This window comes from Chionomys nivalis, chromosome 1 (genome assembly GCF_950005125.1).
Source record: "Chionomys nivalis chromosome 1, mChiNiv1.1, whole genome shotgun sequence".
NCBI classification, from domain to species: domain Eukaryota; kingdom Metazoa; phylum Chordata; class Mammalia; order Rodentia; family Cricetidae; genus Chionomys; species Chionomys nivalis.
Window position 1 is genome coordinate 36,887,186 of NC_080086.1, and position 17,183 is coordinate 36,904,368.

Consider the following 17,183-nt stretch of genomic DNA (forward strand, 5'->3'; position numbering starts at 1 on the left):
GTAAACTAGGAGGAAGTACCAGATGGGCACGGTGGCACAAGCCTTTAATGCCAGCACTCGGGAGGCGGAGGCAGAGGCAGGCAGATCTCTGTGAGTTCGAGGCCAGCCTGGTCTACAAGAGTAGTTCCAGGACAGGCTCCAAAGCAACACAGAGAAACTCTGTCTCAAAAAAACAAAAACAAAACCAACCAAACAAAATTCTCTATAGCCTAATCCTAACCAGTTTTCATAATAGGTTCATCATTTAAATGAACATATAAGGGGGCCAGTGAGGTTCATCAACAGATATTGGCATTTGCTATCAAGTCTAAAGATGTGAGTTTGATTCTGGGAATGTAAAATATGGAAAGAAAAGTCCAACTCCTGAAAGTTGTCCCCTGAGCTCCACACGGTGGTACATGTGTGCACATATGCAAAATAAACAAAAAGGAAAAGTATGTGGAGGCAAACTTAGAGGCACATACCTGTAATCCCTGATCTAAGACTTGAGGAAAAAGCAAGAGGATCAGAAGTTCAAGGTCATATTTAGCTACAGAGTGAAGTTGAGACCAACCTGGACTACTACATGCAGTTACTAGAAAACCACGTCAAACTCCATACTCTTCCTATTCATGTAAGGTACATGCACCATAATTTATAATTTTTACATCTTGAGGCAGGATTTCATTTTTTGTATCCCAGGCTAGCCTCAAACTCACGATGTAGCCAAGGATGACCTTGATTTCTGGTTTTCCTGCCTCCACTGTCTGCCACCACACCTGTTATGCAGTATTAGGCAAGAACACATTTTGTACACATTAGACAAGTACTCTATCAACTGAGTTCTATACCTGGCCACGTTTTGTGCGTGGGTCTCACGTACCCCAGACTGGCTGTGACTTGCTACACAGTTGAGAATGAACTTAAACACTGTGATCCAGCCTTTATATCCCAAACGCATGTGTATGTGTGCACACACAGCAATGTGTGCCACGGTGCATATATGGAAGTCGGAGGAAAACTTGTGCAAGTCAGTCCTCTTCTACTATGTGGGCTCCAGGATCAAACGTACATCATCGGAGATGACAGACAAGAACCCTTAGTCACTGAGTTACTCACTAGACCTAAACTTAGCTCTTTTCATACTGCAACGAACAAGTTCCCCTTGTGGAGACTCCACGAGACAGTAGCACAATGCTTATCCACCTGAGTTCTCTTCCCACGTTAGCATGCTGGGAATCCCCTAGGATCTCAGGAAGGCTGGTGATGAAGTCATGCTGTAAGTTCACTGGAGCAACACTGATCAACTGCATCATCTGGGTTGTGAGGTCCTGCAGGGAGAACATTATTAGAAGTGTAGCACATTACTCAAAATAAGCAGTACTTACTTATCAAATACAGTCCTGAAACCATCATGTATACAACACGACCATGATAGACTCAAGCTCAAAATTTAAATTAAGAGGCAAATGGGAGTGGGGGAAAGAGTATACTCATTAATAATAAAATGCCATTAAAAGAAAAAAAAAAACCCAAGAAAGAGGGTCTGTGTTCAATTCCCAGAGCCCATGGGAAAGAAGCTAGGCACAGTAGCATGTACTTATAATCTTGGGTCTGGGGAAGCAGAGACAGATAGACTCCGGGGTACACCGGCAATCTGAGACAGATTACTGAAAGACTGTTTCAAGAAGGAAAAAAGAGTGGCTGTTGCCTGAGGAATAACATCTAAGGTTGTTCTCTGATCTCTGGATACTTGCACCTGTCCATGAACACATACTCACAAGAGGAAAATGCCTCTCCTCTAAATTCACATGAGATAGTAGATAGGATACATCCAAATTGAGCACAGACCCCAGATTCCAGCCCAGATGAGACTCTAAAATCCCTGTTTTCCTAAATAAAGATTTAGTTTGGAATGCCTGTCAAAACCAGAAGAATGATTTTAAGAACCTCTGAAAAGATCATGGGCATGGCAGTGCACTCTGACAATCTGTGGGCTTGAGAAATAGATGCAAGAGAGTCAAAAGTCTAGGCTAGCCTGATCTACAAGGCTAGTTCTAGGCCAGTCAAGAGTTAGACAGTGAGACCCTGTAAAAACAAGCAACAACAACAACAACAACAACACAAAAACCCAAAATTCCCAAACAATCAAGGCATCTGAAGAAGTAAGACCAGCTTTTTTACCAAGGCACTTACATAAATCACATAATTGCAAAAACTACCTAAAGTTTCCTTCAGTATGCAATCAAATTAAAGCATTTGTAGTGAAATAAAATGGCTTGGGATCTCACCACTTTTCAGAAATAAAAAGTAATCTTAGAGCCTGGCAATGGTGGTGCACGCCTTTAATCCCAGTGCTCGGGAGGCAGAGGCAGGTGGATCTCTGTGAGTTCGAGGCCACCTTGGTCTACAGAGTGAGTTCCAGGGACTCTGTGAGTCCCGAGACAGGACTATACCAGGAAACACTGTTTCCTGTCTCGGAAAGAAAAGAAAAAAAGGAATCTTGAGATTTTGAAACAATACACGACCCCCCTCCCCATTTTTTTGTTTTGTTTTGTTTTTTTGAGACAGGGTTTCTTTGTGTGCCCCTGGCTGTCCCGGGACTCACTCTATAGACCAGGGTGGCCTAGAATTCAGAGATCCACCTCTGCCTCCAGAGTGCTGGGATTAAAATTGTACACCACTATGCCTAGCTTTCTTCCCAACATTTAAAAACATAGCCAGGCGAGCCGGGTAGTGGTGGCACACTCGAGAGGCAAAAGCAGGTGGATCTCTATGAGTCCAAGGCCAGCCTGGTCTACAGAGCTAGCTCCAATTACACAGATAAGCCCTGTCTCAAAACCACACCTCCTCCCCAAAATTTATTTTATACTTTGTGGGGTATGAATATTTTGCCTGCATGTATATATACATCACGTGTGTGCTTGCTGGATCTTAGAACTGAGGTTATAGACAGTTGTGAACTACCATGTAGGTGCTGGGAATTGAGCCCGGGTCTTCTACAAGAGCAACAAATGCTCTTGACCTCTCAGTCATCTCACTAGTCAGTAGTTCTTACCCTTCCCAGTGTTGTGCCCAGTTCTTCATGTTGTGGCAATTCCCATTATTATTTCCATTTCTACTTCACAACTGTAATTTTGCTATTATTATAAATTATAATGTAGATATCTGATATTTCCAATAGTCTTAGGCAACTCCTGTGAAAGAGCTATTTGATTCCCAAAGGGGTCATGACCCCAGGTTGAGAACAACTGCTCTAGACCCTTACCAAATATTTAACATATAATAATAAACTATACTTAATCTTTATAACTGAGGAAGTTTAAAAAGTATTTATTAATGCATGTATGCTGTAAATACGGATGTCCCTGCCAGAGGAAAGCTTTGTGGGGTTTACATGTGGGGTCCCAGGGATCAAGTCAGGTCTTCCAGTTGCATAGCAACCTTTACCACTTATTCTCACAGCCCTCTGCAAATCAGAGGTCTCTCTGTATAGTCCCTCTTCTGGCTTCAGACTTCTGGCTTCTTGCCTCATCCCCAAGTGCTGGAATTACAGGCACAGACCATTTCATGTAGCCTAAACTTATTTTGAAACAAATTTTTGAAAGAGTCAAATATTCAAGATTCTTAAATTAGGAAACTTGAATAAAGATAATGTATTGATAAGAAATACAGAAATAAGAATGTGTCTGAGATGGCATGTCTCAGGAGGATTCTAAGCATCACACGGATAGGCTGCGCAACGATGACATTAAGAAACATCTCCATCTACAGAAGGAAGTAAACTACAGGATACAGTAACTGCGCTTGACATACTTCAGTTGTGTTATGAGAACGAATGACGGCAGATACCCGAACACAGCACTGCTTGGGGGAGCGCACGGGATAAGGTGAAGAGGAAGGCCCAGAAGGCTGGACAGACAGCATAGAGGAAGACCGTGGAGCCTTGGGTGTGACAGTAACACGAGCATCTAGGACCGCCCAGGACAGGAACAGCTGGAGAACCGCCATACACGGGCTGCCCATGCGCGCTTAGACATTGCAGGGGCATAGGTGATGATGATGATTGATAAGAAAGTGAAATTTTCATTTACAAAGGAAAAAATCCCAAAAATAAAAAAGGTTTTGTCAGTCATATAAAAATCTGTTTTGCTTTCTGGGCCAGGGTATCACTATGTAGCCCAGGCTGGCTCAAATTGACTTCCATCTTCCTGCCTCTGTCCTCTAAATGCTCAGATTATTGTCATGTACCACCATTCCTGACTAAGATTTCAGTTTGTTGTCTAAACAGGGTTTCACTATGTAGACCAGGCTGGCCTCAAACTCACAGAAATCAGCCTGCCTCTCCTTCCCAACTGTTGTGATTATAGGCACACGCTACCATTCCCAGTCGTAAAAAACCTTTTAAATTGATAAAGCCCCCAAACCTACCTTGCTATCCACAATTCTGTCCAGCCATTTTAGTTGATTGATTATGAGTCGGGACATGTTGATTCCATCACTGCTCTCACTGAAATGTCAGAATGAAAAGGGACTGAGTTGTTTGTCTCTCCCTTCCCTCTGCCCCTCTCCCCATGTCAATTTTGTTTTTCTTTGTTTGGTTCTAGGGATTCACAAATGCTGAACAGATAATCTACTACTAAGCTGCATCACCAATTCCTGACTAGACAACAGAAAACTGTAATACTGCACAGAATTCTTCAGCCAGTCAATAAACAATACTATACAATTACTAGTTATAGGCCCGTGTTAGACATGAATGTGATTATCAAAACAAAGAGGGACTGGAAAGACAACTTGGCAGTTAAGAGCCGTCTTCCAAATGACCCAAGTTCAACTCCCAGCAAACATATGGTGATAAAAACCATCTGTAATTCAGTATCAGGGGATGTGTTACCCTCTCCTGGCCTCCACAGGCACCAGGCATGCATGCGGTGCACAGACATACACATTGGCATAATAACCAAACGCACAAAATAAATGAATAAATAACCCAGACATGCCTATATTGATGAAAAAGATGACTAAAAGGAAATACTGTTAACAGTGCTGTGGTGATTTGAATGACAATGGGCTCACATATCTGAATGTTTGGTCCCTAGTTGGTGGAACTGTCTGGTAAGGACTAGGTTTGTCCTTGTTGGAGTTGTCACTGAGGGTTGGCTTCGAGGTTTCAAAAGTCCATGCCATTCCCAGTTAGCTCTCCTCTGACTCCAACTTTCAGAAAAGGATGCATGTTCTCTGCTGCTGCTCCAACATCTTGCCTGCCTACCAGCTCCCATGTTCCTACCATGATGTATGAACTCATGACTATCTGTGAAACTGCGAGCCACAAATAAGTTGCCTTGGTCACAGTGCTTTGTAAAAAGTGACTAAAATAGCGGCAATAGTGGCCATGGCTAGGAAGAAGAGATAATACTCATCTCTTAAAAATAATGTGACTTGTGTGTGTGTGTGTGTGTGTGTGTGTGTGTGTGTATACACATGGAGGCCAGAGGTCAACATCAGCTGTCTTCTTAAATTACTCCATCATATTTAGCAAGATTCTCTCATGGAACCTGGAACTCACCAATGCAGTTAGAGTAGATAGCCAACAAGTCCCAGGGATCTTGTCTCTGCCTTGCCAGTGCTGGGATTACAGGCTCACACTATCATGTCCAGTTTCTTAACATGTGTTTTAGGGGTGAAACTCGGGCCCTCATGTTTACCCAGCAAGGACATTAGTGGCGGCATCACTTGCACAGTCACACAGTGACTCTTTTGTTTGTTTGAGATATGGTGTCATTGTACAAACCCGGGTGGCCTAGAATTTGCAATAGACAGACTGGCCTCAAACTCAAGAGATCTGTTCGCTCTGCCTCATGAGCACTGGAATTACAGCCATATGGCATCATACCAAGTGTAAGTGACTTTTTAAAAAAGATAATAAAATTGCTAAGCAGTGGTAGCATATGCCCTTTAATCCTAGCACTTAGAAGGCAAAGGCAGGCAGATCTCTGAACTGAAGATCGGCCTGGACTAGAGAAGGAGTTCCAGGACAGTCAGAGAAACAGAGAAATACTTTTTGGAGAAAATGGGGGGAAAAAGTTAATCAATTTAGCCGGGCGGTGGTGGCGCACGCCTTTAATCCCAGCACTTGGGAGGCAGAGGCAGGTGAATCTCCGTGAGTTTGAGACCAGTCTGGTCTACAAGAGCTAGTTCCAGAACAGGCTCCAAAGCCACAGAGAAACCCTGTCTCGAAAAACCAAAAAAAAAAAAAAAAGTTAATAAATTTAACAAACATAATGGCAAACACCTGCAATCTTGGTACTTGGGAGATAGAAACAGGATTAGGAGTGCAAGATCAATCTTAACCATATAGCAAGTTATAAGCCAATATGGACTACATAAGACTGTCTCAAACAAACAAACAAAAAACAAAATAAACTCTTTTTTTTTTTTTTTGGGTTTTTCGAGACAGGGTTTCTCTGTGGTTTTGGAGCCTGTCCTGGAACTAGCTCTTGTAGACCAGGCTGGTCTCGAACTCACAGAGATCCGCCTGCCTCTGCCTCCCGATTAAAGGCGTGCGCCACCACCACCCGGCTTAAAATAAACTCTTAATAAGAAAATATGCTTGTTTTGTTTTTGAGACATTGTTTCCTTATATAGCTCTAGCCAGCTTTGAGCACTCTGAGATCCACCTGCCTCTGCCTCCCAAGTGCTGGAATTAAAGATTATTTTTTTGTTACTGCGAGACAGGGTCTCATAGCATAGCCCAGACTAGCCAGGAACTCACTCACTATGACCTGAATCCTCATCTTCCTTTCTCTTCTTCCTAAGTGCTAGGATTATAAACACATGCCACCATGTCTAGCCATCAGATATAAATCTAAGGTTTTAAGACATACACTTTAATTGCTTTTCACAATGATTGATTTATATATAGTCATTTACAACATATACATAACAAAAACTTTTTGGGTGTAGGGAAAATACACTTGATATTTTTTCTTTCTTTTTGGAGAGAGGGTCTTATGTGTCTTGGGCTGGAGTAACTGAGGGTGACTTTGAGTTTCTGATCCTCCTGCCTTTGTTGCTGGAGTCCTGAGATACCTACAGTCATGGGACTCAAACTCAGGTCTTCAGGCCTGGCAAGGATTCTACCAACTGACCTACACATCCAGGTGCATGGCAACTTTTTACTAATTTATCTGTTTTTTCAAGACGGGGTTTCTCTGTGTAGACTTGATTATCCTGGAACTTTCTCTGAAGACCAGGCTGGCCTTGCACTCATAGAACCTCCTGTCTCTGCCTTCCCTAGTGCTGGGATTAAAGGTATGTGCAACCACACTCAGCCCCATGTTTTATTTTAAATTTCTTCCTTTGCTAATGAAATTGAATATTTACATCTTTGACGTTTCTATACTTGAGATTTCATGCTTATGTCATTTTATATTAGGCAGGTAGTTTTCCTTCCTGACAGTTTTTTTTTAATATTTACTTATTATTTTATATATGGCTATTTCATCTGCATGGGTGTCTTAGCACGATGTGCATGCAGTGCCCTTGGAGGCCAGAAGAGGGCATCAGATTCCCGGAGCTGGAGTTACAAATGGAGCTGCTCTGTGGGTGCTGGAACTCTAAACTCCAATACTCTGCAAGAGCAGCCAGAGCTCTTAACTGCTAAGCCATCTCTCCAGGCCCAACACAGTAATTTTAAAACATAAGTGGTACACATACACTTTCAAAAAAAAAAAAAAAAAAAAAAGGCAAAGACTCTGCCAACTGGCCACTACTGCCAGAGTATTATGTGCCCTTCTAGGAAGAACCATCATACATACAAGCACATGTGTTAATTATTTTAACAGTTTTTTTTTGTTTGTTTTTTGTTTTTTTTTTTTTTTTTTTTTGGTTGAGACAGGGTTTCTCTGTGTAGCCTTCTCTATCTGGGAATCTTGGAACTCCACCTGCCTCTGCCCTGCAAGTGCTGGATTAAAAGTGTGCACCACCTCCGCCCAGCTGCTTTAACAACGATCTTAGTATTTATGAAGTGAAGTAACAGATGATCAGGAACCTAGCATGTTAAACATGACCATAGGGCATCTCAGATGAAACTTTCCAGAGAGTCCTAAAAGCATCAATGTACACTCAACATTTCGGAATAATTCTACTTACTTTTCAAAAAGAAACTGTGGCACTTTTTCAAATAACATTTTGATAATGGCAGGCTAAAAGAGAAGGCATGCATAGTCAGGCAATGGTTTTAAAACACAAAACAGAAATATATTAGCTATCAGGTCAAAATGGCAAGCAGGCCTGCTGGTACAACATCAGGCCAGTGGCTAGATGGTACTCTAAAATGCTACTACGACACTGAAGAGTTCAGTAAGCTGGGTTTAATGGAGAAAATACATACAGATGGCAATGTAGAGAAGGCAAAAGAAGAGGCTGGAGAGATGGCTCAGTGGTTAAGAGCACTGACTGCTCTTCCAGAGGTCCTGAGTTCAATTCCCAGGAACCACGAGGTGGCTCACAACCACCTATAACGAGATCTGGTGCCCTCTTCTGGCCTACAGGCAGGATATTGCATAAATAAATAAATCTTTTAAAAAAAATTAATTAAAAAAAAAAGGCTTCCTAAGAGGTTTGTAACAACAGCGGCTTCTAATTAAGACAGCACTACACCTAACCACAAAGCATAAGATTTACCTGAGAGGATTGGATAAAATAGAGGACAAATTCTACCTGGAGGTGACTCCGGGGGAAAAATAGCAAAGTCAGCAAAGAGGCAATCCTGAATCTGAGATTTGTGAATATATCTATTGTCAACATGTTTTTATGAAACCACATTAAACCCTAGAATTATTTCATCAGTAGATGGTTTACTTTATCATCTATAATAATAATGATTAGAAGATGTATAACAAGTCAGATGTCTCTCCCACCAGACTCTTGAGGAAACATCATGATATGAGTGGTACCCTCCCCTAAGAATGTTCATGCAGATACCGTGTATTTTTAATATAAAATGCTGGAATATAAAGACATCAATAATTTGAATTCCAAAATATTAAAGATTGATTGTTAAGGAAAATTAAAATAATCAGATACTATGAAATATGGCAACTATTAATCCATGAAATGCAGACTTGAAAAGATTATGTTTTCAAAAAAGGTCTTCCCTTCAGATAAAAAATGGACCTCTTTGACATAGCGAATTGAATTATATTCAAGATTTCCAAAGAAAAATAAGAGATTAAAAAGTATATGAAGAAGAAACTAAGAAAGAGGAAAAGGGAGGATGGGTGGGAAGGATATTTTTCATTATACAGCTTTGTTCAATCTGAAACATTAAAACATGTTAAGGGGGGCTGGAGAGATAGCTCAGAGGTTAAGAGTACTGACTACTCTTCCAGAGGTCCTGAGTTCAATTCCCAGCAACCACGTGGTGGCTCACAGTCATCTATAATAAAATCTGGTGCCCTCTTCTGGCATGCAAGCATACATTGAAGGAATGTTGTATACATAATAAATAAATAAATAAATAAATAAATAAATAAATAAATAAATAAATCTTTTAAAAAAAAAAAATAAAACATGTTAAGGGACTGGCTGCTCGATAAATTAAAGAGAGTAGGGGGTTGGAGAGAAGGCTCAGTGGTTAAGAATGCTCACTGCTCTCCCAGAGAACCCGAGTTTGATTCCCAGAACCCATGTCCTGCAGTTCATGACTGCATGAAACTTCAGTTCCAGGGGCTCCAACACAGGCAACCTCACCACCTGTACTCACGAGCACATACCCCCACTCACTTCTGCCAGGCAGACACCAGTTTGAATTTTTTTTAAATAAACAAGAATCATATGCTGAGGAAATGAATAGGACTGCCAGATCAACCGGCCTAGGGACAATCCATGACACAGACATGATTTACAGACATGTCGCTGCAAACCAACTAACCCTTATCTGCTAGTTTCCCCAAGTAACATCCATCATGTTCTCAGGAAAGGTGGTGCAGTCTCACCTGTAAAATGTCAATCCCCAGAAGTAGCTTGATGAGACTCTTGGAGTAAAATGCACCCATGCTGTAAAACAGGGAGGTAGTTGGCACCTGTTTTGTTTATGTTAATGCTTTACTACCTTTTTTACATAAAACTGGTTAAATACACAGCCCTTCATGATCATGCTCAAAGCCAGACTTGAATTGAAAGCAGAAGCCTTTAGCTGCTGTATTCAGAGGAGGCAGCTCTCTGTAAGTTAGCCTCTGTGAGGCTAACCTGGCCTATATAGGGAGTTCCAGTACACACAGGGCTGCACACGAAACCCTGCTTCAAAACAAACATTTAAGTTCTTTAACATCTAATCTCAAATTTATTATTTTTAAGGTTACATTTAAACTGAGTAAAAGAGTTATAAAAAAATAATAAAACAAAGAAAACTCCATTTCCCACGCCCAGTCCAATTACTGCCAGACTGCACTTCTGAAGACAGCCTCCTCTCCACACCTTGCTTCCTCATCCTGCAGGCGCTCACAAGACAACAGGCAGTTCCTGAGACTGTCACAGTCCTCAATATAGGACTCCAGGCCGTTAACAAATTCTTCTATTATCTAAACAAGAAGATTGTATAACCAAGACAAGAGAAGGTAAGCTCTACAGTTGAACACTTGTTATCAACCACTCAACTTTACAGCCTAATCCCACAGTACTTCTGGCAAAAGCAAAAGTACCACAGAGAGGATACATACTTTGGGATAAGAAGGATGTTTCCTCAAGGCCTGAAAGAGCTTCCTTTGGAAGATTATCTGATCCACACCTAGGAGGAAGGAAGGAGAGCTTCTAAACATGATGTAGAATGTCTATCACAGCCTCCTTCCTTAAAGACAAAATCCACATCTGATGATGCCACCAAGAATGTTTTTCTCCTTTCTTTCTTTCTTCCTTTCTTTGCTTCCTTCCTTCCTTTCTTTTAAAATATTTTTTTTAAATATTTGTTTATTATGTACACAATAGTCTATCTGTATGTATGTCTCCAGGCCAGAAGAGGGCACCAGACCTCATTATGTGGTTGCTGGGGATTGAACTCATGACCTTTGGAAGAGCAGGCGATGCTCTTAACCACTGAGCCATCTCTCCAGCCCCCCTTTTAAAATATTTTTATGTGAAAATATATACTCAGGCTCTGGCCTGGAGCCAGAGTTCCACACATCTGCCATGGTTGCGGGGAGTAGAACTCTGGTCCTCTGGAAGCACAGTATATACTAACTGCTAAGCTATCTCTCCAGCCCTACAAAGAATATTTTCAGACAAAACTTTTAAACCTGCATAAAAGATTTAATCTAGTAGATGTCAGACACCCAGTGGTCTACAAATAACCAGTCATATACTTAGTAGGAAAACGTATCTATGCCCTAAAAACATGTTTCCAGCCTTATATGGCTCAAGAGGCTCAACATATTTTCTTCTGATACAGATCTACTTGCTTCCTGGATGCACACATACACGTGTGTGTGTATATAACAAAGGACTACCAGTAGCACACAAATGATTTTTCTAAATAAAAAAAAAATTAGTTATCTAATAGTTATTTGTCAAGCCTTAAAATATAAATATTAAGATTGTATGCGCACACACACACATACACCACACAAAGACCAGAAACATGAATAGATTGCGGTGGCACACACCTTTAATCCCAGCACTCAGGAGGCAGAGGCAGCTGAATCTCTGACTTTGAGCCTGGGTCCCAGGATGGCCAGGGCCACACAGAGAAGCATGGCCTCAAAATAAATAAATAAATAAGCCACGAGCACATCCTCTAACAAGCAGTCTCCTCCTATCCCCATCGCCTTCCCTGCTGTGGAAATCCATGATAATCCTGGCACTTTCACGCAATTCAAAAATACACTTTGAATATTACCTAGCTGATTTTGGTTCTCTCCAGTTTTAAGAGTGAGTCCTGATGTCTTAAGAAGCCTTACAAAGACACTGCCATTTTCTTCAACTTCATGAGAACCATGAGATTTTTTTGCCAGCTTGGAAAGGGGTTGTTTCATGATTTCTGGAAAAACAAACAAATATAAAACCTTCAAGAATATGACCACAAAAATAAGAAAAATTCAAAGATTAAAACACAAACCCAGGACGAAATGTTCTGAGAGGAAATTCTGATTGTCCTTAAGAGTCAGTCACATTTATGCTGCAGTGAAATGAGCTATCTCCAGCAACAGCAGCTTCCACAGAACAAAACCACCACCAAATATAACCGCATTCAGCAAATGGCGCACACCTTTAATCCCAGCACTTGGGAGGCAGAGGAAGGTGGATCTCTGTGAGTTCAACGCCAGCCTGGTCTACAGAGCAAGTTCCAGGACGGCTAGGGCTACACAGAGAAACCCTGTCTCGAAAAACAAAACAAAAGCGCTCTCTCTCTCTCTCTCTCTCTCTCTCTCTCTCACACACACACACACACACACACACACACACACACACCATGCACTTGTAACAAAAATAACCATGGAAATAGTTTCCACCTAAAATCTAAAGGAGAGCTGTCTCTCAAGCACCCACTGCAGTCGCTGAATAGTTTATTATAATGCACAATCTGGACTGCACGCCAGAGCTACAGTCAAAATTCCAAGAACGGTCCCTACAGTCTGAAGCTTTTGACAAACCCTTCTGGTAACAATTTTCATTCATGCCAAATCTCAGAACTGATGATCTGTCCACAAAGTCAGACAGAATAGGCCAGGCTCTTCTTAGCACACCGGTTCAGTACAGCTCAGGTGGGTTTTATCCTAAGGCTTTCACCACATAATAAACAAGAGAACAGGGACTTTAATCCAAAAAATACAGCTACGTCTGTCCTTTATGATGCAATTCTGACTCTTTTTCTATGTAGTCAAAATCAGAATGAGAAATTCAGTTTTCTTATTACTCACCAAGAGCACAAAACCCAAGTTCCTCCTCAAAAACTTTTCTCTCCCTTTTCCTAGTACTGTGGATTGAACCCAGTGTGCCAGGCAAGTACTCTGCCTACTGACCCCTATCTCCAGCCCCTCAGAAGCCGTCTCTCTGTTAGAAATGGTATTTCCAAAGGACGACCTTTATATTCACCTATTTTCTGGGAGTTTTGCTTTTGTTTTGTTTTTCAAGACAGGGTTTCTCTGTAGCTTTGAAGCCTATCCTGGAACTAGCTCTTGTAGACCAGGCTGGCCTCGAACTCAGAGATCATCCTGCCTCTGCCTCCCGAGTGCTGTGATTAAAGATGTGCAACCGGCTTACTTTTGTTTTAAGATAAGGTTATACTATGCAACCCTGGCTAACCTGAAACTCATTACACAGAGCACGCCGTCCTGGAACTCACAGAGATCTGCCTGCCTCTGCTTCCTGTGTGCTGGGATTAAAGCACATGCCACATGGCTGGTTTGTTTACCCATTTTCTAAATTCTTTTTCAATTTCAAATTTTTTACCAATTTTTCATATTCTTCAATCCCTTTGCTAAGAGACTTGTAGAAATTTAGAATTTCTCTGTCTAACTCAAGCTTTTCCTGCTTGGTCTCTGGGGTAGGCCTGTGATCGTAGCTCCTCAGGAGGCCAAGACAAAACGATAAAGTTCAAGATGTGTTTGGGCTACAAAATTGAGTTCGAGGTCAGAGTAAAAAATTTAGTGGCAGAAATACAAAGCAAACAGAGGGCTAGGACAGGAGCTCTGTGGTACACTTCCTAGCATGTTTGAGGGCCTAGGTTCAGTCCCTAGTGCTGACGAAGGAAAAGGGGTCTCAACCTTGAGTTCGAGTGATTCGGAATGTTGTTCAACTGGATATCGAGTAGGAGGCTAGCTGACAGGACAGTAGAAGTCAGCTGTGGTGGTGCATGCCTGGAATCCCAGCACTCAGGAAGTGAGTTTTGAGGCCAACATGGCCTATATGAAACCCTATCTGAAAAACGAAACCAATCAAGAAGGCTCGCAAACAAGTGCAAAATGCAATTTAGAACTAGTTTTATATGTACTGTGTGTGTGCGGTCTAGACCAGAGGTCAACATCAAGTATTCTTCAGGAGGTACCCAATTTGATTTTTAAAAATTTGTACTCACTTAGATATGTGTGTGTTTCTAAAAACATGTGTACACCATGAAGGTGAGGTCAGAGGACAAGTTTGGAGTAAGTTCTTTCCTACCTGAACTCAGGTTGCCTGGTCTGCACAAATGCCTTTACCTCACCTTGACTTCAGAAACAGTCTTTCACTGGGGCTGCGTATTTTAGGTTGACTGGCCAGCAAGCCACAGCAAGCTTCCTGACTCCACCACCTCAACACTAGGATTACAAATACAAAACTGGACCCACCACCTTTCCAAGGCTCTGGGGATCACATGAGTCCTCATGCTTGCCAAGCACTTCACTAGCTGAGCCATTCCTCAGCTTCCTTTCCAGAACTCTTCTTAGCATCTTTGCCAGCTGAACTGTCATTTGGTCAAAGTAGCACTATTTCTTTGCTAGTGACTTGCTTGCTTTGATAGGACTTTACTTTTTTTTCTTCCTTCTTTCTTTCTCTTTGTTTTTTTTCCCCCCCAAGACAGGGTTTCTCTGTTTAACAGTTCTAGCTGTCCTGGAACTTACTCTGTAAACCAGGCAGGCTTTGAACTCACATAGGTCTGCCTGCCTGTCTCCTGAGTGCTTGAACTAAAGCATGAACCACCACTGCCTGGCTATGACTTTTCTTTATATTATCACTATTATAGCACAACATTCTTAGGGGTAAAAGAAGACAAGTTAAGATTTGCAGCTCATTATATAGACCAGGCCGGCTTCAATCTCACAGTAATCCTTCTGCTTCTGCCTCCTAAGTGCTGAGATTAAAGGCATGTCTCACCATGCCCGGCCCAGCTGCTTTTCTAGGGTGAAGATTTCTTTTCTTTGTCTTCTAGGATCTATATAATGATTCTGTAATAATTTTTTCTTTTTCTGTAATAATTTTTTGTAAAGATAGATTTATTCATTCACTCATTTATTTTTGGTTTTTCTTTTTTTTTAAAATTTTTTTTGGTTTTCTTTTTTTTTTTTATTAATTATTGAAGATTTCTGCCTCTTCCCCGCCACCCCCTCCCCCAATCAAGTCTTCCTCCCTCCTCAGCCCAAAGAGCAAGCAGGTTTCCCTGCCCTGTGGGAGGTCCAAGGACCACCCACCTCCATCCAGGTCTATTAAGGTGAGCATCCAAACTACCTGGGCTCCCACAAAGCCATTACGTGCAATAGGATCAAGAACCCATTGCCATTGTTCTTCAGTTCTCAGTAGTCCTCATTGTCCGTTATGTTCAGCGAGACCGGTTTTGTCCCATGCTTTTTCAGACCCCGGCCAGCTGGCCTTGGTGAGTTCCTCATAGAACATCCCCATTGCCTCAGTGTGTGGGTGCACCCCTGGCGGTCCTGAGTTCCTTGCTCGTGCTCTCTCTCCTTCTGCTCCTCCTTTGGATCATGAGACTTCAGTCCAGTGCTCCAATGTTGGTCTCTGTCTCTGTCTTCTTTCATCGCCTGATGAAGGTTAATATTCAGGAGGATGCTTATATGTTTTTCTTTGGGTTCACCTTCTTATTTAGCTTCTCTAGAATCACGAATTATAGTCTCAATGTCCTTTATTTATGTCTAGAAACCAAATATGAGTGAGTACATCCCATGTTCCTCTTTTTGGGTCTGGCTTAACTCACTCAGGATAGTGTTTTCTATTTCCATCCATTTGTATGCAAAATTCAAGAAGTCATTGTTTTTTACTGCTGAGTAGTACTCTAATATGTATATATTCCATACTTTCTTCATCCATTCTTCCATTGAAGGGCATCTAGGTTGTTTCCAGGTTCTGGCTATTACAAACAATGCTGCTATGAACTTTTTTTTGGTTTTCGAGACAGGGTTTCTCTGTGGTTTTGGAGCCTGTCCTGGAACTAGCTCTTGTAGACCAGGCTGGTCTCGAACTCACAGAGATCCGCCTGCTTCTGCCTCCCGAGTGCTGGGATTAAAGGCGTGCGCCACCACTGCCCGGCTTTATTTTTGGTTTTTCGAGACAGGGTTTCACTGTGTAACAGCACTGACTGTCCTGGAACTAACTTTGTAGACTAGGCTGGTCTCGAACTCACAGAGATCTGCCTGCCTCTGCCTTTCTTGTACTGGGATTAAAGGTGTGCACCAATACCACCTGGCAAAGATTTATTTTTATTTTATGTGCATAACTGTCTACCTGAACCTACATGTACCACATGAATGTATGGTGCCTCTGAGGTCACAGGACATTGAATCCCCTGCAATAGAAGTTAAAGACAATTTTGGGGTGCCATGTGGGTGCTGGGAAATAAACCCAGATCCCCTGCAAGTGCAGCAAGTGTTCTTAACCACTCAGTCACCTACCCAGTGTATATAATACTTATTTTTATGATGGTAAAGAGTGAGGCTCAGGGCTGAAGAGATGGCTCAGTGGTTAAGAGCACTGACTACTCTTCCAGAGGTCCTGAGTTCAATTCCCAGCAACCACATGGTGGCTCACAGCCATCTATAATAAGACCTGGCGCCCCCTTCTGGCTTGTGGGCACACATGGAAGGAATGCTGTACACATAATAAATAAATAAATATTAAAAAAAAAAAAAAAAAAAAGAGTGAGGCTCAGAGGTGGTCCAAAACTCCTAAGTGGCATTTGGGGGAATTAACTCAATCCTTAATCTCCTAGAATCTCTGTATTCTCTCCACTAATCCTTGACAGACGTCAGCAGTTGAAAAGAATTTTGCATATTTTTCTATCTCACATATCTGTGATACAAATGTAACAGTAAAAGGTTAGATACTTACTGGTAGCATCTTCTGTTATGTTTTCTTTATCCTCAGAGTCTGACCGTCTTCTTTTGGAAACCATTTTGACCAATGTCTTCTATACTTATATTACTTCCTAAGGAAAAAAAAAAAAAAACCAGGGGTTGTATCCAGTGATACAATGCTTACCCCAAACACCAGAAGAACTAACAAACAGAGACAAGAAGTCTTTTGAAAACAGTTCTATCCATAAGCAGAAGGTTTGAGTCTTCACATTAACACTGTCTAAATCTAAATGCTGAGCACATTTTAGCTCTACAGTTGTCCAATAAATATATCAAGACATATTTGTTGTTGTGGAATATTTGTACACTGTGTGAAGGTGTATTGCTGTGATTGGTGTAATAAAGAGCTGGATGGCCAATAGGTAG

The 17,183-nt window shown here is 41.6% G+C and overlaps 1 protein-coding gene across 2 annotated transcripts in view; it reads right to left on the reverse strand.

The window, feature by feature from the left end:
* Window positions 1-17,183, reverse strand: part of Fancd2 (FA complementation group D2) — an 81,498-nt gene that overhangs the window by 62,439 nt on the left and 1,876 nt on the right. Inside the window, exons 2-9 of one of the 2 annotated variants that reach the window (XM_057769132.1) lie at window positions 16,792-16,888; window positions 11,876-12,016; window positions 10,704-10,771; window positions 10,462-10,565; window positions 9,981-10,041; window positions 8,134-8,186; window positions 4,411-4,489; window positions 1,186-1,310 (exon numbers count right to left, since the gene is read on the reverse strand). In XM_057769132.1, the coding sequence (XP_057625115.1) occupies window positions 1,186-1,310; window positions 4,411-4,489; window positions 8,134-8,186; window positions 9,981-10,041; window positions 10,462-10,565; window positions 10,704-10,771; window positions 11,876-12,016; window positions 16,792-16,855 (695 nt within the window). In that variant the 5' untranslated portion in view covers window positions 16,856-16,888. Of the gene's footprint in view, window positions 1-1,185; window positions 1,311-4,410; window positions 4,490-8,133; window positions 8,187-9,980; window positions 10,042-10,461; window positions 10,566-10,703; window positions 10,772-11,875; window positions 12,017-16,791; window positions 16,889-17,183 lie in introns of those variants that run through there. The other variant, XM_057769126.1, reaches the window with a different exon arrangement.